The sequence below is a fragment of the Hyperolius riggenbachi genome, chromosome 7, assembly GCF_040937935.1.
Source record: "Hyperolius riggenbachi isolate aHypRig1 chromosome 7, aHypRig1.pri, whole genome shotgun sequence".
NCBI lineage: Eukaryota > Metazoa > Chordata > Amphibia > Anura > Hyperoliidae > Hyperolius > Hyperolius riggenbachi.
In genome coordinates this window covers 15272778-15293783 of record NC_090652.1, presented here as the reverse complement: position 1 = coordinate 15293783, position 21006 = coordinate 15272778, and the positions used below count along the sequence as shown (strand labels likewise).

The 21006-nt window shown below is 47.2% G+C and overlaps 1 protein-coding gene across 1 annotated transcript in view; it reads right to left on the bottom strand.

Annotated features, from left to right (window-relative positions):
- The window catches only part of LOC137525343 (uncharacterized), a 440546-nt gene that overhangs the window by 188433 nt on the left and 231107 nt on the right, over positions 1 to 21006 (bottom strand). The window contains 1 exon segment of the mRNA XM_068246397.1: positions 3777 to 4790. Coding sequence (XP_068102498.1) covers positions 3777 to 4790 — 1014 coding nt within the window.

The window sequence follows — 21006 nt, the reverse complement described above, 5'->3', positions numbered from 1 at the left end:
GACACAGGAGACCAGGGTTCGAATCTCGGCTCTGCCTGTTCAGTAAGCCAGCACCTATTCAGTAGGAGACCTTAGGCAAGTCTCTCTAACACTGCTACTGCCTATAGAGCGCGACCTAGTGGCTGCTGCTCTGGCGCTTTGAGTCCGCCAGGAGAAAAGCGCAATATAAATGTTATTTGTCTTGTCTTAAACTCATTTCACCTGGGGAGGGGACGGGAATCTGGGGGTCCCCTTCTTAAAGGGGATCCCAGATGCCACCATGAAACCCCCCAGGGCATCATCGGCCCCCGATTTCTCCTGGGGCACCGGAGGTGGGGAAGAGCCCCATGGATTGGACAAGGGTTCCAGGGGGAGGCTTAGCGCCCCTCTCCCCCAGAGCCCCCCTATACCATGGACCATGCGGGCTGGCACTGCTCAGGGTACGAAGCCCCATGCGGCCGGGGCTCTGCATTCTGGCTATCCCAGCCTGCATGGGGGACAAGGGGTTAAAGAGGCTAAATTTGCATAAATTGGGAAGCGATGATTCTATATAGATTCTTAGTGGAGCGCCACTTCAACAATTCAAAGCACAATTAAATTCAAGAATCTGCAGCATCAAAAGACACTGTAACATTTCTGGTTTCCTGCTACATTGTTTTTTGATGCTGCAGATTCTTGTATTTAAAAGGGGTTAAAGAGGCTCGAGAGGGGGGACCCCAAGTCATTTTGTTTTTATTTCCTACACTCTGAGTAAAAAATTGTTAATGGTCCAAAAATAGGTAAAGTTGCCAGGGATCCTTATCCAGCCATATTGCAGATGTAAAGCGATCCCCGGCCAAAGCATTGCCACATTTCCACAGGGTTTCCAGGTGGTCAGTACTCACTGCGTAATCACCACCAGGAAACCCAGTCATGATGTCACTGCTCTTTCTTTTTATATATGTAAATTTACATTGCTGATAGGTTTATACATCATCTGTAATTTAACCACATTTACATATATACTTTTTTCTGTTCAAACGTTAAAACCTATTTTCTCCAAAACTATGAAGTCTTTTATTGCTATTTTCCCCACTGTTCTCCTGAACATTCCCCGACTACTGGGTGTTTCTAGGATGTATGAGGGCTTTGCTATTAACTGCTAAAGTCAGTTTACCCCACTTTCCCACACTCTGACCATGAACTTTAACCCCTTGAGGGCCAGAAGTTTATACCCCCCAGTGACCAGGCCATTTTATACATATAACGGTTTATTGCTCTGTCATATAACTTAGCACTCAAATGAATTTTACCTCTTTTTCTTCTCACTAATAGCACTTTATTTTGGTAGTATTTGATTGCTGCTGCGATTTGTATTTTTTAAAATTAATAAAAAAAGATCAAAAAAAAAAAAAAAAAAACTTTTTTGTTCTCCCCCCAATAAATTGACCCTAGGCAAAGATACATGCACTACACTAAACACACATAGGCATGTGACTGTGGTAGGGATTAGATTGTGAGCCCCCTGAGGGACAGTTAAGTGACAAGGACATCCTCTGTACAGCGCTGCGCAAGATCGCAGAGCTATATAAGCAATACCTTCATTGATTTGTAGAAAACAGGCTGCCAGCTCTGATCGCGGGCTGGCAGGCTGATCGCTGTGGCCCCCTGTAAAGAGTGATGGGAACTCACGCTCATGCGAGCTCTCTGCAAATCTCACCTCTCGCGAGATGTCACCATATGGCGGTGCTGAGGAACAGCTGATCCTCTCTGCCGCCGCCGATCCATGTTAGGCAGTCGGCAACAGGTTAAAACCGATTTTCTCCAACACTATACGGTTTTGTACACAAATGTTTTCCTCTTGTACCCACTCTTCTCCTTTCCATACCCTGCAAATTGGGGGAATCACGCTTGTATGGGGCTTTGCTATTAACCGCTAAACTCGGCAGCACAAATGTATTTTTTGGCGACTATTTCACACTTGATCCTCCTCCGTTATGCCACTGTCTGGGTTTTCCCACACTTGGTTTTAAAGAATTTGTGGCTACAGAGATGCCATGAAAGTTTTAAAAGTTCACCTGCCCATTAAAGGCTATGGGGCTCGGTCAGTCTGCAAATTTTCAAGGAAACGTGATGTTCGGCCATCACTACCAGTAAGATATATAGGAGGCACCTCTGAAGATCTCCTCCTCAGACTGAGCGTTTCACCCGCTCTACTCCCTGGAAAGCAAATGTGTTCATATCCTGTATGGCAATTCCTGAAACGCTTAGCAACCACTGAAGTATTGTCTGTGGCCCACTGCAGGCCCCTAAAATGCTCAGAAATTCTGAGCCGTAGGGGGCGCCCTGTGCACCCAACATGCTGCATACGGCAGGATATACAAGATATGACTCATGATACTGCCTCATTAGCATAGAATAAAGCACCAGGTTAATATAAACCTGAAGGGAAAGCGCCCCAATGAGTACTTACCTCTCCCCCCCACCAATCCAGTGCTGGGACCCCCAAACCTCCTCAACAAGCACCTGTGAAAGGGTGTGTCTATCCGTGCTCCTGAACAAGCGGGGCAGCACTGAGCAGATGCCTTTTGCCTTCACAGTACCACAGAGACGTACAAACTCAACTTTTTATCTGCCTAGCCGAGTGACTCTGTGCTACAATGCAGGCACAAGGCATCCCACGCAATGTGCCCGCCTGCATGGATGGGAGACCAGCTGTGCCCTTCCAGAGGGTGCAAGCACAAGGCATCCCACGCAGTGGGCCTGCCTGCATGGATGGGAGCCCAGCTGTGACCTTCCAGAGGGTGCAAGCACAAGGCATCCTGCGCAGTGTGTCTGCCTGCATGGATGATAGCCCGGCTGTGACCTTCCAGAGGGTGCAAGTACAAGGCATCCCGCGCAGTGTGCCTGCCTGCATGGACAGGAGCCCGGCTGTGACCTTCCAGAGGGTTCAAGCACAAGGCATCCCGCACAGTGTGCCTGTCTGCATGGATGGGAGCCTAGCTGTGACCTTCCAGAGGCTGCAAGCACAAGGCATCCTGCGCAGTGTGCCTGCCTGCATGGATGGGAGCCTAGCTGTGACCTTCCAGAGGGGGCAAGCACAAGGCATCCCGCGCAGTGTGCCCGCCTGCATGGATGGGAGCCCAGCTGTGACCTTCCAGAGGCTGCAAGCACAAGGCATCCTGCGCAGTGTGCCTGCCTGCATGGATGTCATCCTGACTGTGTCCTTCCGGAGGGTGCAAGCACAAGGCATCCCGCGCAGTGTGCCCGCCTGCATGGATGGGAGCCTGGCTGTGACCGTCCAAAGGGTGTAAGCACAAGGCATCCTGCGCAGTGTGCCTGCCTGCATGGATGGGAGCCCAGCTGTGACCTACCAGAGGGTGCAGCGCTGGCTCGATTGTCGGGAAAAGGATGTGGGGAGCTTGTGGAGGATCCAGAGGGGTATGGATCTGACTTTGGCTTTACTTTTAATTACAGATTTACTTTAACACTTGCAATGGAATAAATAGAAGATGAACACAACCAATTACTAATTAAGCTTAGTACTGTATGTAGCCATGTTTATCCCATCATCCCACCTCAGTTCAGGGACTTGCTTTACAAATCAATGCACTGAGTAGCATGAAAGAGCCCCGGGACTCTGTATAATATGCTGCCAGATACGTCTAGCAAGAAATATAAGAAACATTGGAAAAGAACACTGACAACCAAAACATTTCCCACACTCAGTGCAGTAATAGAGCTTCTCACCAGTGATGAGAGAGGGATAAGCGGAACTGAACAAGCCTGTTATTGGCTCTTACTTATCTGTGTGGGATTTTTTCATGTCTGAGAAGAGTTGATTTCCGTACAAAACATTTCCCACACTCAGCACATGAATAGGGCTTCTCGCCAGTGTGAGTTCTCTCATGGATGACAAGCTGTGATTTCCGTACAAAACATTTCCCACACTCAGCACATGAATATGGCTTCTCTCCAGTGTGAGTTCTCTCATGTCTGAGATGAGTTGATTTCTGTACAAAACATTTCCCACACTCAGCACATGAATAGGGCTTCTCACCAGTGTGAGTTCTCTCATGGATGACAAGATGTGATTTCCGTACAAAACATTTCCCACACTCAGCACATGAATAGGGCTCCTTACCAGTGTGAGTTCTCTCATGGATGACAAGATGTGATTTCCGTACAAAACATTGCCCACACTCAGCACATGAATAGAACTTCTCTCCAGTGTGAGATCTCTCATGACTGAGAAGCTGTGATTTATGCGCAAAACATTTCCCACACTCAGCACATGAATAGGGCTTCTCACCAGTGTGAGTTCTCTCATGGATGACAAGATGTGATTTCCGTACAAAACATTTCCCACACTCCTCACATGAATAAGGCTTCACACCAGTGTGAGATCTTTCATGTCTGACAAGGTGTGAATTCTGTACAAAACATTTCCCACACTCAGCACATGAATAGGGCTTATCACCAGTGTGAGATCTCTCATGGAGGACAAGCAGTGATTTCTGTACAAAACATTTCCCACACTCAGCACATGAATACGGCTTCTCACCAGTGTGAGTTCTCTCATGTCTGACAAGATGTGATTTCCGTACAAAACATTTCCCACACTCAGCACATGAATAGGGCTTCACACCAGTGTGAGATCTTTCATGTCTGACAAGGTGTGAATTCTGTACAAAACATTTCCCGCACTCAGCACATGAATAGGGCTTCTCACCAGTGTGAGTTCTCTCATGTATGACAAGATGTGATTTCTGTACAAAACATTTCCCACACTCAGCACATGAATAGGACTTCTCACCAGTGTGAGTTCTCTTCTGTATGCCAAGACTTGATTTTTTTACAAACCATTTCCCACGTGTGGCACAGGAATGAGACCCTCCGGCAGACGGAGAGCTGTGCTGGGTATGAGGTCCCTTGGGGTTAGACAGGTGGTGAGAGGGGTTGGAGGGAATATTTGGGGTAACCAGGACATCTGCAGGAGACTCTTGTCCAGTGACATCATCATCCGTTGTACAGTCTGTGGATACAGAGAGACGAGTCTCTGAGAGGTTCCTGATGCCGGCACTCTGCGCTGCAAATAGAGAAACATCATCACTTCCTGTTAGAGAATTCTGAGGGGAGGAACAATTATCATTAGGGATGGTCAGTGAGCTGCTGATAGTTCCAAGTTGAGGCAAAGTTTGTGCAGACTGGAAATGGACCAGATGCAGCAGCTGCATAGCTTTACAAAAAATTAGCATACAGTTTGCATCATCTCAGTTATTGACATGTCACTGACCATCACAAGTTATCAGCCTGACTGAGAACTGCAGAAGGTGGAGCTCATTACAGGCGGCCAATCACATGACTACAACTTTGGCTTGCATGAAAATTTTATGTAGCTGGGAGTTCAGACAATCAAATGCATTTCCTGACCAATCTGATTATCTGCATACAATCTGCATGACATTTGCATACACGTCAGAGGTATTTGCATCTCACTGACCCCTCCCACACCTAAAGCATTGGCCATACATTGAGCAGCAGTGAATGTAGAGCTTGATGAGACAGTGGAAGCAATGTGTTACTCCTGTGACAACAGACCTATATGTACTTATAGCAAGAGGTCTGTGTTATGTTTGTAGAGCAATGTGGTGTCACTTCCACATTCTTATTACCGCTGTGTCCTCGTGTCACTCATATGCCCCGTGTAATGTACATGTTTCTCTCTCTTATTACAAATTAAGCAAATAAGGAAACTGTGACTGGGGATGGTCTGACATTTCCATCAGAACGCCGATTTCCAAAACGTAAATGCAACAATAGGCATAATTCACAAAGGATTTTCACCTGTTTTCCTGTTTCCACCTCGTCTATGTTAATATAATATAATTAAGGTAAGAAAAGTAATATTGAAATGAAGTTAATCAGAAACAACTTACTTTGAGTGATTATTTTGCTTGTAAATGTGCTGAAAGGTTATTTTTATAAATGAGGTGATAAGTCATGTATGAGAAGTTTTGTGAATAGAGCCCAATGTCAGAATGCCGCATTACAGCAACTCGGAAATGTCAGCCAATCACTGAGCTAGGAAACAACTGACCAATCAGAGAATGCAGAATATTTCTGTGGAAATGGGAACCCCGCGGGATGCCTCCGCACTCTCTGATTGGTGCAATACTACCGAGTATTTCCCAGTCCTGTGATTGGAGTAACAATTTCAGAAAATTACTGTGGAAAGCGGAACACCACGGTCATCTCTGGCCAATCAGTGTACTGCGGATTGCGTGCGGAAATGTGCAAGTTATGTGTACATCCACAATTAAAGCTTACATTAAATATAGCAGCATTAACCGGCCAATCGGGATTCTCTACCAATCCGGGCCAATTATAGGCCCTAGCAACCAGATCCTAGCTACCTATCACAGGCTATCCCACCCCTCTTGTATATAAGAGAGGTGAGACTGTCGGCCATTTTGTGGGTTCAGTGAGGAGGAGGATATTGAGGGAGACAGTGCACTGCATTGTGCTGCAGAGAATCAATTGTGAGTGGATTGAGTTGTGTGACAGAATCTGGTGAGTTGTGAGATAGTGAGTGAGTGAGGAGTGAGTAGACAGACAGATTGTAGTGCACTAGTGAGTGAGAAGGAGGAGTTTGCTGAAGTTAGTGTGATAGAGCAGAAAGTCAGATGTGAGTGTAGAGAGGCCTAGTGACAGTGAGAGAGGGTGTGCTGTAGTGTGATAGAGAGAGCAGAGGCAGATTGTAGTGTAGTGCAGGACAGGATTTGTACGGCCACCCCGTGACCAACAGCATCTTCTCCAACACCCCTTCCCCTTCAGTATAGGTAGGCAGATAATTGCCCCCCCCCCTTTCAGTATATGTAGCCAAATGCTCTCCCTGCCCCAATGCAATAAAGGTAGCCAGGCGCTCCCCCCTTGCAGCATAGGTAGCCAGATGCCACCCCTCTCCCCGCCCCGCTGTATAGGTAGCCAGATGCTTCCCCCCACTTGCAGTATCGATAACCAGAAGCTTCCGCCCTCCTTGTAGTATAGATGGTCAGATGTTGCCCCCCCCCCCCCCCCCCCTTCCCTGGTGAGCACAGCTGAGTGCACACCAAAATTAGCACCCAGCTAAGGGGCCTAGGGAGAACACTTCCCCCTCAGCACTCCTTGTAGAACAGGCCAGATGTTTCCACCTCCCCCTTGTAGTATACAGTGGATGGCCAGATGTTTCCCCCTCCCCCTTGTAGTATACAGTGAATGGCCAGATGTTTCCCCCTCCCCCTTGTAGTATACAGAGGATGGCCAGATGTTTCCCCCTCCCCCTTGTAGTATACAGTGGATGGCCAGATGTTTCCCCCTCCCCCTTGTAGTATACAGTGGATGGCCAGATGTTTCCCCCTCCCTCTTGTAGTATACAGTGGATGGCCAGATGTTTCCTCCCTCCTTGTAGTCAGAGCCAGTTCAAGACTTTTTGCTGCCTGAGGTAAACTTGTGCGGATGCGCCTTCCCCTGATTTGGAATGATCGCACAGCACTCGAAAATGTTCACCCTCAGTATAGGTAGGTAGGTAGCCAGGAATAGGTGCCCCCTGTGTAGGGAAGCCAGGTACAGTTGCCCCCATATATGTAGCCAGTATAGTTTCCCCAGTACAAGTAACCAGTATCGTTGCCCCTAGTATAAGTAGCTGATATTGTTGCCCCCTGTATAGGTAGCCAGTACAGTTTCCCCAGTATAGGTAGACAGGAATAGATGCCCCCTACGTAGGGCAGCCAGGTATAATTGCCCCCCATATATGTAGCCAGTATAGTTTCCCCAGTACAAGTAGCCAGTATCGTTGCCCCTAGTATAGGTAGCTGATATTGTTGCCCCCCTGTATAGGTAGCCAGTACAGTTTCCTCAGTATAAGTAGCCAGTATCGTTGCCCCTAGTATAAGTAGCTAATACTGTTGCCCCCTGTATAGGTAGCCAGTATAGTTTCCCCAGTATAGGTAGATAGTATATTTCAGTCTTCTCCCCAGAGCCTTTTACCCGGGAGGGCCGCCCAGCTGATCTCCCTGAGAGCCCGGGTAAAATTATCCACGTTCTGTGCGGCTCATTAGTGAGCTGCGGCGACTGTGTCATTACAGCCAGCAGCTGTCAATCAAGGACGCTATCTCCGCCCTCCTCCTCAGCTCCCAGCAGGTGTGTAGATGGGCGGGGAATGCAGGTGACGTCACACGCAGCTCAGAAGATCGGAGAGGAAGCGTGGTTCAGTTCTTTGTGGAATATCCAGCCAGACACTCTCCTCCTCCTCCTCTCGTTGCATTCGTACCACTGCCAGCTGCTGCATGTTTGTGTGAATGTGAGTCTCGCTGGCTTCTGCTAATGGAGGAGGGGGGCATCAAACTCAGCACCCCCCAGCTAGAACTTTACGAAGCTTGACCCTTTGACCCCCATGATTATCCAGTCCTGCCACTGCTTTCCCTGGCCCTGATTGATGCCAGAAGTGAGGGTAACTGGTGTGAGGGAGCTGCAGCTTGAAGGAGAGAGAGGAGAGTGAGCCAGTGTACAGATGGTCACAATCTCACCCAGGGCAATGGCAGACAGAGGCACAGAGTGATTAGTGAGAGACACCCTGCCCCCTTGACAACCACATAGCTCACAATATCCAGTGTGACTGACAGCGTCACATTATAACCAGCAGCCAGGTTCAATCTGCAGATTTGAAAATGAAACTACCAAGATTTTTTCCCTCATGTTTCCTATGTACATGGGTGGTGTAAGAGGTGATATCTAGGGCCATAGCATGATATTGAGAAGCTGCCTGCTTATCAATATCATGCTACGGCCTGGAAATCCTTTTTTCCACACTAGGACCACCCATGTATATAGGAAAAACTGCTAGTTTAATTGTCAAATCAGCAGAAGGGTAGTCAGAACTTTAAAGGACACAAAAACCATTAAAAGAAATTGGCCAGCTACTTACCCGGGGCTTCTTCCAGCCCCTAAAGTTGTTCTTGTCCCTTGCAGTCATTCCATGCTGCTTTGTTCCTCCTCTGCCCCCCTCTGAACGCTGCATGCGCGGCCACTTGCCACTCTCCTCCTCCATCACATTCCCTTGACCAGTAGCGTTCTGCACTTGCATGGTAACTACAAATTACTACTGCACATAGGCAGTGCATTCCCGGCCACAGAAGCACGATCGAGGAGGTGCGCAGCTAAGGAGCAGAGCAGTGTGGAATGGTGGTGAAGGAGCAGGAGGACTTTAGGGGGCTAGAAGCCCCAGGTAAGTAACTTGCAATTTTTTCTTCAGTTTAGTATCTCTTTAAAATATTCCAGTAGATGGAGCCTAGCCTGTCACTTGGGGTGGAGGGTGAGATACCCCACCTAGTAGCGCCCAGCATGTCCATACCCACCTGGCTACTTTTTCATACCGACCGGCTGAAAAACTTCTGGGGAGAACACTGTATTTGCCCCCAGTAAAGGTAAATAGTATATTTGTCCCCAGTATAGGTAGTATAGTTGTCCCCATATAGGTAGTTAGCATAGTCACCCCCAGCACAGGTAGCTAGTATAGTCGCCCCCAGTATAGGTAGTTAATATAGTTGCCCCCAGTATAGGTAGCTAGTATAGTTGCCCCCAGTATAGGTAGTTAGTATAGTTGCCCCCAGTATAGGTAGCTACTATAGTCGCCCCCAGTATAGGTAGCTAGTATAGTCGCCCCCAGTATAGGTAGCTAGTATAGTCGCCCCCAGTATAGGTAGCTAGTATAGTTGCCCCCAGTATAGGTAGCTAGTATAGTCGCCCCCAGTATAAGTAGTTAGTATAGTTGCCCCAGTATAGGTAGCTAGTATAGTTGCCCCTAGTATAGGTAGCTAGTATAGTTGCCCCTAGTATAGATAGTGTAGTTGCCCCAGTATAGGTAGCTAGTATAGTCGTCCCCAGTATAGGTAGTTATTTTAGTTGCCCCCAGTATAGGTAGTTACCATAGTTGCCCCCCGTATAGGTATTTAGTATAGTTGGCCCCAGTATAGGTAGCTAGTATATGCCCAAGTATAGGTAGCTAGTATAGATAGTATAGTTGCCCCAGTATAGGTAGCAAGTTTAGTTGCCCCCAGTATAGGTAGCTTTTATAGTTGCCCCAGTATAGGTAGTTGGTATAATTGCCCCCAGTATAGGTAGTTAATATAGTTGCCCCTAGTATAGGTAGTGTAGTTGCCCCAGTATAGGTTAGCGAAGTAGGTTCCCCTTCCCCTAGTCGTGCAGCAACCCTGCTCCCTTCTGGTATACGCGCTGCTATGGGAGCTGCTGTGGGTCACGCGGATCTGAGGTCTACTACAAGCAGGACAGGTGAGGGGAGAGAGGAGGGTGGGCGCGACACCGCCTGAGGAAGTGGGGTCACCTGGCATCAAGGGCGGGCTGGTCATTTCCCCCCCCCCCCCCCTACCCTCTGCCTCGTAGTATAGATGAGCAGATGTTTTCTCCCTTTCCATTGTAGTAGAGGCTGTGGAGAAAGTTTCCAGCTTCAAATTTTTGGGAGTCACCATCGCAGAGAACCTGTCCTGGGCTGACAATGCTTTAGCTCTAACTGGCAAAGCACAACAACGCCTCTACTTTCTGAGAAAACTAAGGAACACTAACCTCCCACAGAAGCTGCTGGTTAATTTCTACAGATGCGCTATAGAAAGCGTTCTGACCAATTGCATGACGGCCTGGTACAACAGCTGCACGAAGGCTACTAGAGAAGCCCTGCAGCGAGTTGTTAAAACAGCAGAAGCCATTATTGGCACTGAACTACCATCACTGGAACTTTTGTATAATACTCGCAGCTTGAGAAGGGCCAAAAACATTATCAAAGACAACACTCACCCTGGAAATGCCTTGTTTGAGCTCCTTCCATCAGGTAAACATTTTAGATCAACCCGCACACACACAAACAGACTGAAAGACAGCTTTTTCCCATCCACCATAAACTTGATAAACTCTGAATCCTCTCTGAAATAATTAACACTGTGTACAAATTGTTTAAACATCTGTAATACCTGGCATACTTGTATAATTTCTTCTCTTCCTTGTTACTATCACTATGTTCCCTATATGCACCGTGGAGTTGTCATGAAAAGTAATTTCGTTGTGTTACACGATGACAATAAAGTGAATTGAATTGAATATATATGGCCAGATGCTTCCCCTCCCCCTTTAGTATAGATGGCCAGATACCCCCCTTAATTGTAGTATAGGTGGCCAGATGCTTCCCCCTCCAGGTATTATAGGTGGTCAGATGTTTTCCGCCTCCCCTTTGTAGTATAGTTTGCCAGATGTCCCCCCCCCCCCACCTTTGAAGTATAGGTGGAATCTGTGTTTTCTCCATCCCACCGCCTTGTAGTATAGATGGTCTGATGCCCCCCTCCCTCCCCTAGAAGCTTAGGTAGCCTGGTAGTCCCAACCCCATCTCAGTATAGCTCCCACCACAGCAGCACCGCCAGTCACTCACCTCTCTGCTTGCCTCCAGCGCCAAAGTTTCCTCTTCCCCTCCTGCATCATTAGCTGCCACTGTGCATCTCTTTCTGCCAGCATCTCTCAGCGAATCACATGATAGGAAATGCCGGCTGCAGAAAGAGATGCACAGCGGCAGCTGACAACTGAGGAAAGGAAGAGGAAGCTTCAGCACTGGTGTTGAGTAGAGAGGTACGTGACTGGAGGAGGGAGGAGGAAACATCTGGCGAGTTACTATCTGCCCACAAGACCAGCCAGTTCCAGTTACCCATGGCCACCCACAGCTATTGTGAAGGATCGATACAATGAAACAGGGAAGGCAGCCACAGACCAGGTCTGGCAAGCAGCCGAACACACTACACAGCCAGCCACAGGCAACAGCAGGAGAGTTCTGTGGTCACACACTCACCCGACCTCTCCCTGCACTGCAAGCTTGCAATTGAAAATTAAACTGCACATTTCCAGCCCACTGCCCAACCGCCCTTCCTCCTGTGGCGCCCTAGGCCATGACCTATGTCACCTAGGCTTAAATCTGGCCCTGGTGTAGTGAGTGACTAGTGAGTGAGAAGGTTAGCTGTAGTGTGTGAGAGAGGGTTTGTTTTATGCTGGGAATACACCATACAATTTTCTGTTAGATTCTTCTGTTAGAATGCATAATTAGATTATTTTCTGTAGAGAATGGTCATTATCTCTGGTGCATTGTCTTCTGTTTATCTCCTGCTGAGTAGAACAATGCCTAACTGCTCGGCAGATAGATGGTAAGATAGATACATTTCCAACATGTTGAACTTTATCTATCTGGCAGGTAAATCTAATGCCGGGCATACACGGCTAGATTATGCGCCGGAATCGAACCAGCGGCTCGATGACGGCGCGTCCCCGCTCGTGCCACAATGGTGGATCCCCAGTCTCCCTTATTTTACCAGGGCTGCCATCCCAGCCCCCACACCAGCATGTAGTGGAATGTGTATCCTGGTTGTTGGACCATGCAGTCGGCGGCAGGGTGCACCTCACTACAGATGCCTGAGGGCCCTTTCACACTGGCACAGCACGGTGCAGCATTTTCACCGCAGCCTACCGCTAGGGCAATGTTAGTCTATGGGGTCTACTATACCGACGTGGTGCAATGGAAGTGACGTTTTTGCTGCGTCCCCAATGCAAGTGCATACCAACGTTACCATGCGGCTCTTGTGGCGGACCGGAAGGCATGTAAGTCTATGGAGACGCACGTGTTTTTAAACTGACCACCATATTTTGACATGCTACGAATGCGTGGAAGGGTATTTAAGCAATACACTTCTGCGCACGTGATTGCTTCACCAAAAGGAAGTGAGTGTCACTTCCTGCTTGGCCGTCTGCCAGACAGGGATTACCGTGTACTAACGTGGTAATCCCCGAAGACCTGTTGTTGGCGGTACGGCCCTCAGGGGGTCAAGGGGAGGCCAGTCTAACTCCCTTCTGCCCCCTCCTCTGTCCCAGGTAGTGTTGGGTGTAATGACCTGTAATTTATGGATATCTGTAATGACAAGTCATAATTACGGCCTACAGCACCGTAGTCGTAATCCGTAATCCACCGTGGTTACAAATTCTGACTATGAGTGCACCAGTAATTACGAATGCAAGCTATAATTACAGCTTCGAGTCCATTAAGGAAGTGCATTTTTATTTTTAATCAGAATATCTCTATCAACCAATAGGAATGAGCGGAGCTCTGGGTACACCCTTCCCTATATAAGGCAGATGCCATCTTGGATTATCTCCTTGCTGTTACTCAGTGCTGTGTGAGAGGTTGTGCTGGAGAGAGCAGTGCTTTGTATTTGCATTTTGTTTTCGATTTGTGCTCATTAGAGACTCACTGAACCTGTGATTGATAGTTTAGTGACTCAGTTAGAGAGTTAGCTTAATAATTGTTAGCTTAGTCATTCAGTTAGAGAGTTAGCTTATTGCACTAGTAAGAAGTTTTGAATCAGGATGATGCCATTTATTAGCTAACTTAGAAGAAAAGGAGTACATTTTCAGCTATGAAGCCTTCCTCAGACTCGACTCCTGTATACTGACAACATGTAGAGCACACAGCTTATATGCACTGGACATTAAAAGGAGATACATTTATCACTCACCAATGCTCATTCCAGTAATAATGTCCTCTTCACTAGTCCCCATCATGTCACTCTCCTCCATAGACTGCTGATCACTCCTCACATATGTTTCATCTTCTTCCTTTTTAATTGTCCTCATTCTGCCACCCTCCTCAGCAGACTGCTGATCACTCATCACATAGGTCTCTCCTTCTTCTTTAATTGGTTCCATCCTGCCACTCTCTTCCATATACTGCTGATCACTCTTCACATATGCTTCGTCTTCTTCCTTTTTAATTGTCCCCATCATGCCACCCTCCTCCATAGACTGCCGATCACTCCTCACAAAGGTCTCTCCTTCTTTAATTGTCCTTATTATGTCACTCTCCTCAGACTGCTGATCACTCCTCACATAGGTATCTTCTTCTTTTTCTTTAATTGTCTCCATCATGTCACCCTCCACCATAGACTGCTGATCACTCCTCATATATGTAATTTGTTCTTTAAGGTCAGATCTCAGTTCTGAAATGGATAACAAATTATAGCTGTAAAATATTAGCACTAATAATCAGAGCACAGAAAAGAACATACTTTGCTATTGATAAAGGGGGACCCTGTGTGGCCCCCGAAACAATTGTTGGATAACTGTGGATATTAGCACAATAAAAGGTGTGCTTTAACTGGTGGTGTGCTGGTGAGTTCGTGTGGATATACTGGAAGTGTGGTATTGCCTATACCACTTCGCCAAGCACCCCAAGAATTTGATGTTGGATGGTGTGCCTGCTTCACTTTGTAAGACTACTTTGCTATGGGGTTGATAAAATCCCATAAGCTGTGGTATCTGCACATTCAGTACCACAGTCCTCTCTCCCAGTGTGCCTTGCTCATCATCTGGTGCTTCTCTCCTCCTCTCTATGCACACATTCCTGGGAGGTTACAGCAGTGCCGGCAACGGTAGATGGATGAGGATGTGAAGAGAGAACAGCTGGAGATATAGGAAGATAAGAGCTGAGGCCTGCAGCTAATTAGCTATGAATTATCATTACTTATGGCTCTGGCAGCTGATGAACTGGGCAGATGGGACTGCAGCTCCATATACTGACCCTACCTGTCCATCACCTACTAACCCCAAACCATCCAAGAGCCATAGCAACAAATCTTCTAGCTGGGACAGTGCCAGTACTAGGACAGAAGCAGCAGAGGCCACCCAACTACTCTCTCCAGCTGCAGCCTCCATCTTCTCTACCTGTCCGACCATAATCTTTGTGCAGACTCCAACCTCACCCACTGTGGGCCACCCAACACCAGTGGCTCCTGACTGCACAGTGGCATCTTCTCATCAGAGATACAATGCAGTGTTCTCCCCAGATTTTTTTTTCCAGCCGGGTGGCATGAAAAAGTAGTCGGGTGGGTCGGCACTGGGAAATTTGGTGGCATGCGTAAGTTACCAGAGCACGCTATGCTGCACTACCGCAACATAGCGTACGCTCGTCTCTCTATCTCTGTCCACTTTTACCATTTAGTTTTCAGTTGCATTGGTCGTGGGGTATTGCAGATAGTGTGCAGGGGCCACGTATAAAGATTTATTAAAGGAAATGTCCGAGGAGTTAAAAAACAAAGATCTACTTTCTCCAGCTCCTGGCAGCCATCCTGTGCCCTCGCCACAGCTCCGGTGTCCCCAGGTCACCTCCGTTTTAGATGGCGATCTTGCCCGTCTGGCATCTACTGCGCCTGTGCAGAACGCTCCAGACCGCTTGAGCGTGGACACCAGGCACAGTAGATGCCGACCTGCCAAGGTCAGTATCTGGAACAGAGGAGATCCCGGGACACCGGAGCTCCGGTGAGGGCACAGGATGGCTGCCAGGGACTGGAGGAAGTAAACCTTTGTTTTTTAACTCCTAGGAATTTTCCTTTAACATATTTTGATTATTATAGGTGGCCCTTGCACACTATCTGCAATATCACACGATGCCCCCATTTACCCCCAAGCCCCCCCCCCCCCCTTGCGATATCGTACACATAAAATCATGTCCATGGTCAGCCAGTGTCAGTGAACATCACAGCCTGCAGATTGCGTGTATATATAATCACAGCCTGCATATAGAATCTGATTCAGCTTCAGTGAACTGTGCGCATACCTCTGTTTCCATACACGTCTCTGCACAGCTGACAGACACACGGCTCTGCAGTCGGCGGCCAGCGCTAATGGTCACGCCTCTTATGCGCTGAGCCAATCAAAGCACGAGCTCGCCGGGAAGCGCAAGATCTCATGCGCAGAGGAGAAGCAGCGCATCCTGACAGCCGGGCATTTGTCAGCGACGAGCGGGGCTTGCGGTGACAGGGACAAAGCGTCATCAACTGCGCAGTAATTTATTTTACTTGGGCACAGTGACAGCGGGGCATGCAATCTCACCAGCCGGGCCCTCCGCCCGGCTGATTGATCCTGGGGAGAACACTGCAATGGATACGGTCATATGTTGCACCTGTCTCTTCTGCTGAAAATGGACACAATGCGCAGATCCTGCTCCTTCAGGACCTCCCTCCCTGAGACTGCCATTGATCCACAACAACTCTATTGTACAACATTGTATTACTGACTGTTGCTATGAACAGCTGCTGGGAAAAGCTATCAGGGAAAGTTTCCCCCCTCACAGGGAAGAGATACCAGCCTGCCTTCCATAACGGCTGGGATAAACATGAAACACCTCTGACAGCACAAGAAGTGAGGGAAATCCAGAGATAAGGTAACACAGAGAGTGTGCATACGTGTGAGGCACCAGCTGGAGGCGGGAGCTGCTCCACGAGGATCTTATGGGCTCAGTATTCCATGGCATACAAGATCAGCCAATCACAGCTCTGCACTATTCACAGATTATATTATTCTCTATGTCTCCCTCCCTAAGGGGCAATTATGTAAACTAACCCCCACATAGATACTTTGTATCATTCTCAGGAATAAAGGCAGACTACCCTAACAATAAAACTACTACTCCCTGCAACTCTCTCCATAGAGATGCATGCGCCTGGATTCCTGCTCACACTCTTCATATTGCTAAAAATTCACCCTTTTCCTGGGTATAGAATTCAGACACATTTCACTCCAGCCATTGATAACATAGCATGGAGCTCAAGGGGTGGTCTGACTGCTGACTGGTCTGGTGGATGACTAATATCTGGAAGACTTGGGAAGCCATCATAAAGGCATTAGGAGGCACCCAAGTGTATATAAAACTGAGTTTAAAACAACTAAAAGTGAAAAAGGGGGAGGTAGCTTAACTCAATAACGTCAAATTCATATATATATACACACACACGATGAATTGATAATAAGCACAGGCAACACCTATTGTGGGTCTCTGCCCTCTTCTTCGGGCCAAAATAAGTGCTTAAGGGTTTCAAAAGCCAGGTGCATCAAGTAGTCTTCCTCCCCACATTAACAAGGCAGATGTGCCCCCAGTATTAAGTAGCCCCCCTGCCCAGTATACATAGCCACTATTAGGCAGCACACCATCCCCATTAAAGATAGCCAGATGTATCCCCAGAATTAGGCAGCCCACCAACCCCAGATTAGATATCACAATGTACCCCGTGTATTAAGCAGTACCACTAACCAGGTTAGATAGCCATCTGTTCACCAGTATTAGGTATCCTCCCCTCGAATATAGGCAAATTCTCCCCCAGTATTAGGATACCCCCCTCCCAGGCTAGATAGCCAAACGTACCCCAAGTATCGACAGCCAAATATACCCTAAGCAGTGTTCCTTCCCTGGACAGGCAAATGTGCCCCCAGACCCTTTCCCCAAGTCAGAGAGGCAGCCTCCTCCCCAGTATAGGCAGATGGACCCCCAGTATTAGGTAGTCTCCCAAACATGCAGAGTCGTAACTGCATAAACGTGTCATAACGTGAAGAGTTCGGGGAGGGGTGGAGGGAACAGGCACACCCTCAGGGCTGCACTCCCAGAGACTGGTGCCTCCTGAGCCTCTGCCCAGACAACTGCCGTATACTACTAATACCCCAGAAGGGAGCTAAAAACGGGGGGAAGGGGTTATTGGGGAGATACATCTACACTGCACGGTAATATGGCAATGCTGGCTGGGGCAGAATAGGCTATACAGGGGTAAATGCCAGCACTGAGGGACATGGCTATATTCAATATATAGCTTCTCTTGTCTCTGTGATGTGACTGAATTATTACTAGGAAGGTAACATCCGACCCATAATCTATTCACACAATTACCACTTCCAGCCGCGTGCTCTCTCACCTCCTGCAACTTCTCTTCCTGCTGTTACATTACTTCCGGTCTTTGGATTAATCTCCTCCTTTCTGTGCGTGCACGTGGGAGAGGTGAGAGCGACACCTTGTGGTGAATAAGCTAACTGCAAGCTCTTTTTGTGGAATCACCTGCAGTCAGCCTTCGATTATTAATTACTATTATTATTATTAATTAATAATAATCACAGCACAACTCCCTTATATACATTTTCATCACCTTCTAGTATCATTACCAGCAGATGCACGCCTGTTGGACATTTCACATTTTGAACATTCACAATTTCAATGTATTTTGCTAAATCCACATCGCGGAAAACACTCGCAAAATCAAACTCAGTAAAAGCCTATGGGCTGCATTCCAAATCACAGCTCTTTGCCTTTTTTTTTGTACCATTTTAAAATCGTACATGTCGGATCTTCCCACAAAGTGCAGTTTTAATATAGTGCTTTCCTATGGTGAAACATGCATGCGGTATGCAATATATATATATATATATATATAACTATTAGTCAAAGATAACATAATTGAACACAAAATTCAGTTTTAAATGATGGTTTTTATTATTTAGTGAGAAAAAAAACTCCAAATCTACATGGCCCTGTGTGAAAAAGTGATTGCCCCCCCTTGTTAAAAAATAACTTAACTGTGGTTTATCACACCTGAGTTCAATTTCTGTAGTCACCCCCAGGCCTGATTACTGCCACACCTGTTTCAATCAAGAAATCACTTAAATAGGAGCTATCTGACACAGAGAAGTAGACCAAAAGCACATCAAAAGCTAGACATCATGCCAAGATCCAAAGAAATTCAGGAACAAATGAGAACAAAAGTACTGTAATTGAGATCTATCAGTCTGGTAAAGGTTATAAAGCCATTTCTAAAGCTCCAGTGAACCACAGTGAGATCCATTATCCACAAATGGCAAAAACATGGAACAGTGATGAACCTTCCCAGGAGTGGCCGGCCGACCAAAATTACCCCAAGAGCGCAGAGAAAACTCATCCGAGAGGCCACAAAAGACCCCAGGACAACATCTAAAGAACTGCAGGCCTCACTTGCCTCAATTAAGGTCAGTGTTCACGACTCCACCATAAGAAAGAGACTGGGCAAAAATGGCCTGCATGGCAGATATCCAAGGCACAAACCACTTTTAAGCAAAAAGAACATTGAGCTCGTCTCAATTTTGCTAAAAAACATCTCAATGATTGCCAAGACCTTTGGGAAAATACCTTGTGGACCGACGAGACAAAAGTTGAACTTTTTGGAAGGTGTGTGTCCCGTTACATCTGGCGTAGAAGTAACACAGCATTTCAGCAAAAGAACATCTTACCAACAGTAAATTATGGTGGTGTGTGAGGAATCGCGGAAAAGCAGCCGCCTCTACTCAGCGTGAGGCGGCTGTTTCCGTAAGAGGCATGGCGGAATGCGGAGAAACCGCCCGTCTGACGCGGCGGTTAGCGCGCATGGCCCTGATGTGGACATTGTTGCCCAGCCTGGGGAGGCAGCCGCCTGTGCTGTTGGCGGTGCGACCAACCCCGCGCACGGGGCAGCAGGGACATTGCAAGACAGTACTGGTGTGGCTGGGACTGATAGTCCACCAAGGTTCAGAATGACGTGCGTGCGCGCAGAGAGGCAGAACTTATATGCCAGTCAGAAAAGGGTCAGCTGACCAAGCCGGTCAGCTGACAACCCTGCCTCGGTTCATTGGTCCAGCACTTAGGGAGGGGATGGAGAGTGTTTTTGGTATATATACTGCTGGCTGTTCAGTTGCTGGTTGTCTGGCGTTGCGATCACTACGTGGTAGCACTCAGACCTGAATCAGATCCTAAAGTGTGCCGGGACCAGCTGGAGCTGTAATCCTACACTTAGCTAGATTCTGTTGATAGTCTAAAGTACTAGTTTGTTTGTGATTATCTGTTATGACCTTGTGCCTGTCTGATTATTCTCCTGAACTCTGATCCTGTACCTTGCTATTCTGATACTCTGTTGCCGAACCCCGGCTCGCCCTAAGACTCTGCTTCTGCCTCCTGATTCTGTACCTCGATATTTTTGATACCCTGTTGCCGAACCCTGCTTGTTTTTCTGACCCCGCATCTGCTTTCTGTATCTGTACTGTATTTGTCTGTGTGGTTCTGACCTGGCTTGTCCGACCACGAGAACCGACCTTACTGTTAGAGGCGGTTCCCAGTCCTTGTAGTGACACTCCCTCCTGAGTGTCACTCTCGGTTTGTCCTTCCTACTCTCAGCCTGACTCCTCCTCCCGGGAGAGCTCAGGTCTTCGAAAGGAACCTGTGCAGTATTTCTTACTGCTCTGAGGCCTAGTCCTCTAAGTTTTACAGTTGCACCAAACACTCATACTCTTCTCAGGTGTCCAGAGGTTAGCTTGTATATCTGATTATCGGTGATACTGCAGATCATCAATAATCTGGTATATATCTGTATTCCCAGTGATACTGCAGATCACCGGTAATCAGACCCTCTCTGTGTTACACCGATCGTTACATGGTGGTAGTGTGATGGTCTGGGGTTGTTTTGCTGCTTCAGGACCTGGAAGGCTTGCTGTGATAGATGGAACCATGAATTCTACTGTCTACCAGACAATCCTGAAGGAGAATGTCCGGCCATCTGTTAGTCAACTCAAGCTGAAGCAATCTTGGGTGCTGCAGCAGGACAATGACCCAAAACACACCAGCAAATCCACCTCTGAATGGCTGAAGAAAAACAAAATGAAGACTTTGGAGTGGCCTAGTCAAAGTCCTGACCTGAATCCTATTGAGATGTTGTGGCATGACCTTAAAAAGGTGGTTCGTGCTAGAAAACCCTCAAATAAAGCTGAATTACAACAATTCTGCAAAGATGAGTGGGCCAAAATTCCTCCAGAGCGCTGTAAAAGACTCGTTGCAAGTTATTGCAAACGCTTGATTGCAGTTATTGCTGCTAAGGGTGGCCCAACCAGTTATTAGGTTCAGGGGGCAATTTCTTTTTCACACAGGGCCATGTAGGTTTTGAGGTTTTTTTTCTCACTAAATAATAAAAACCATCATTTAAAACTGCATTTTGTGTTCAATTATGTTATCTTTGACTAATAGTTGACGGTTTTTGATGAGCAGAAACATTTAAGTGTGACAAACATGCAAAAGAATAAGAAATCAGGAAGGGGGCAAATAGTTTTTCACACCACTGTATATATATATATATATATATATATATATATATATAT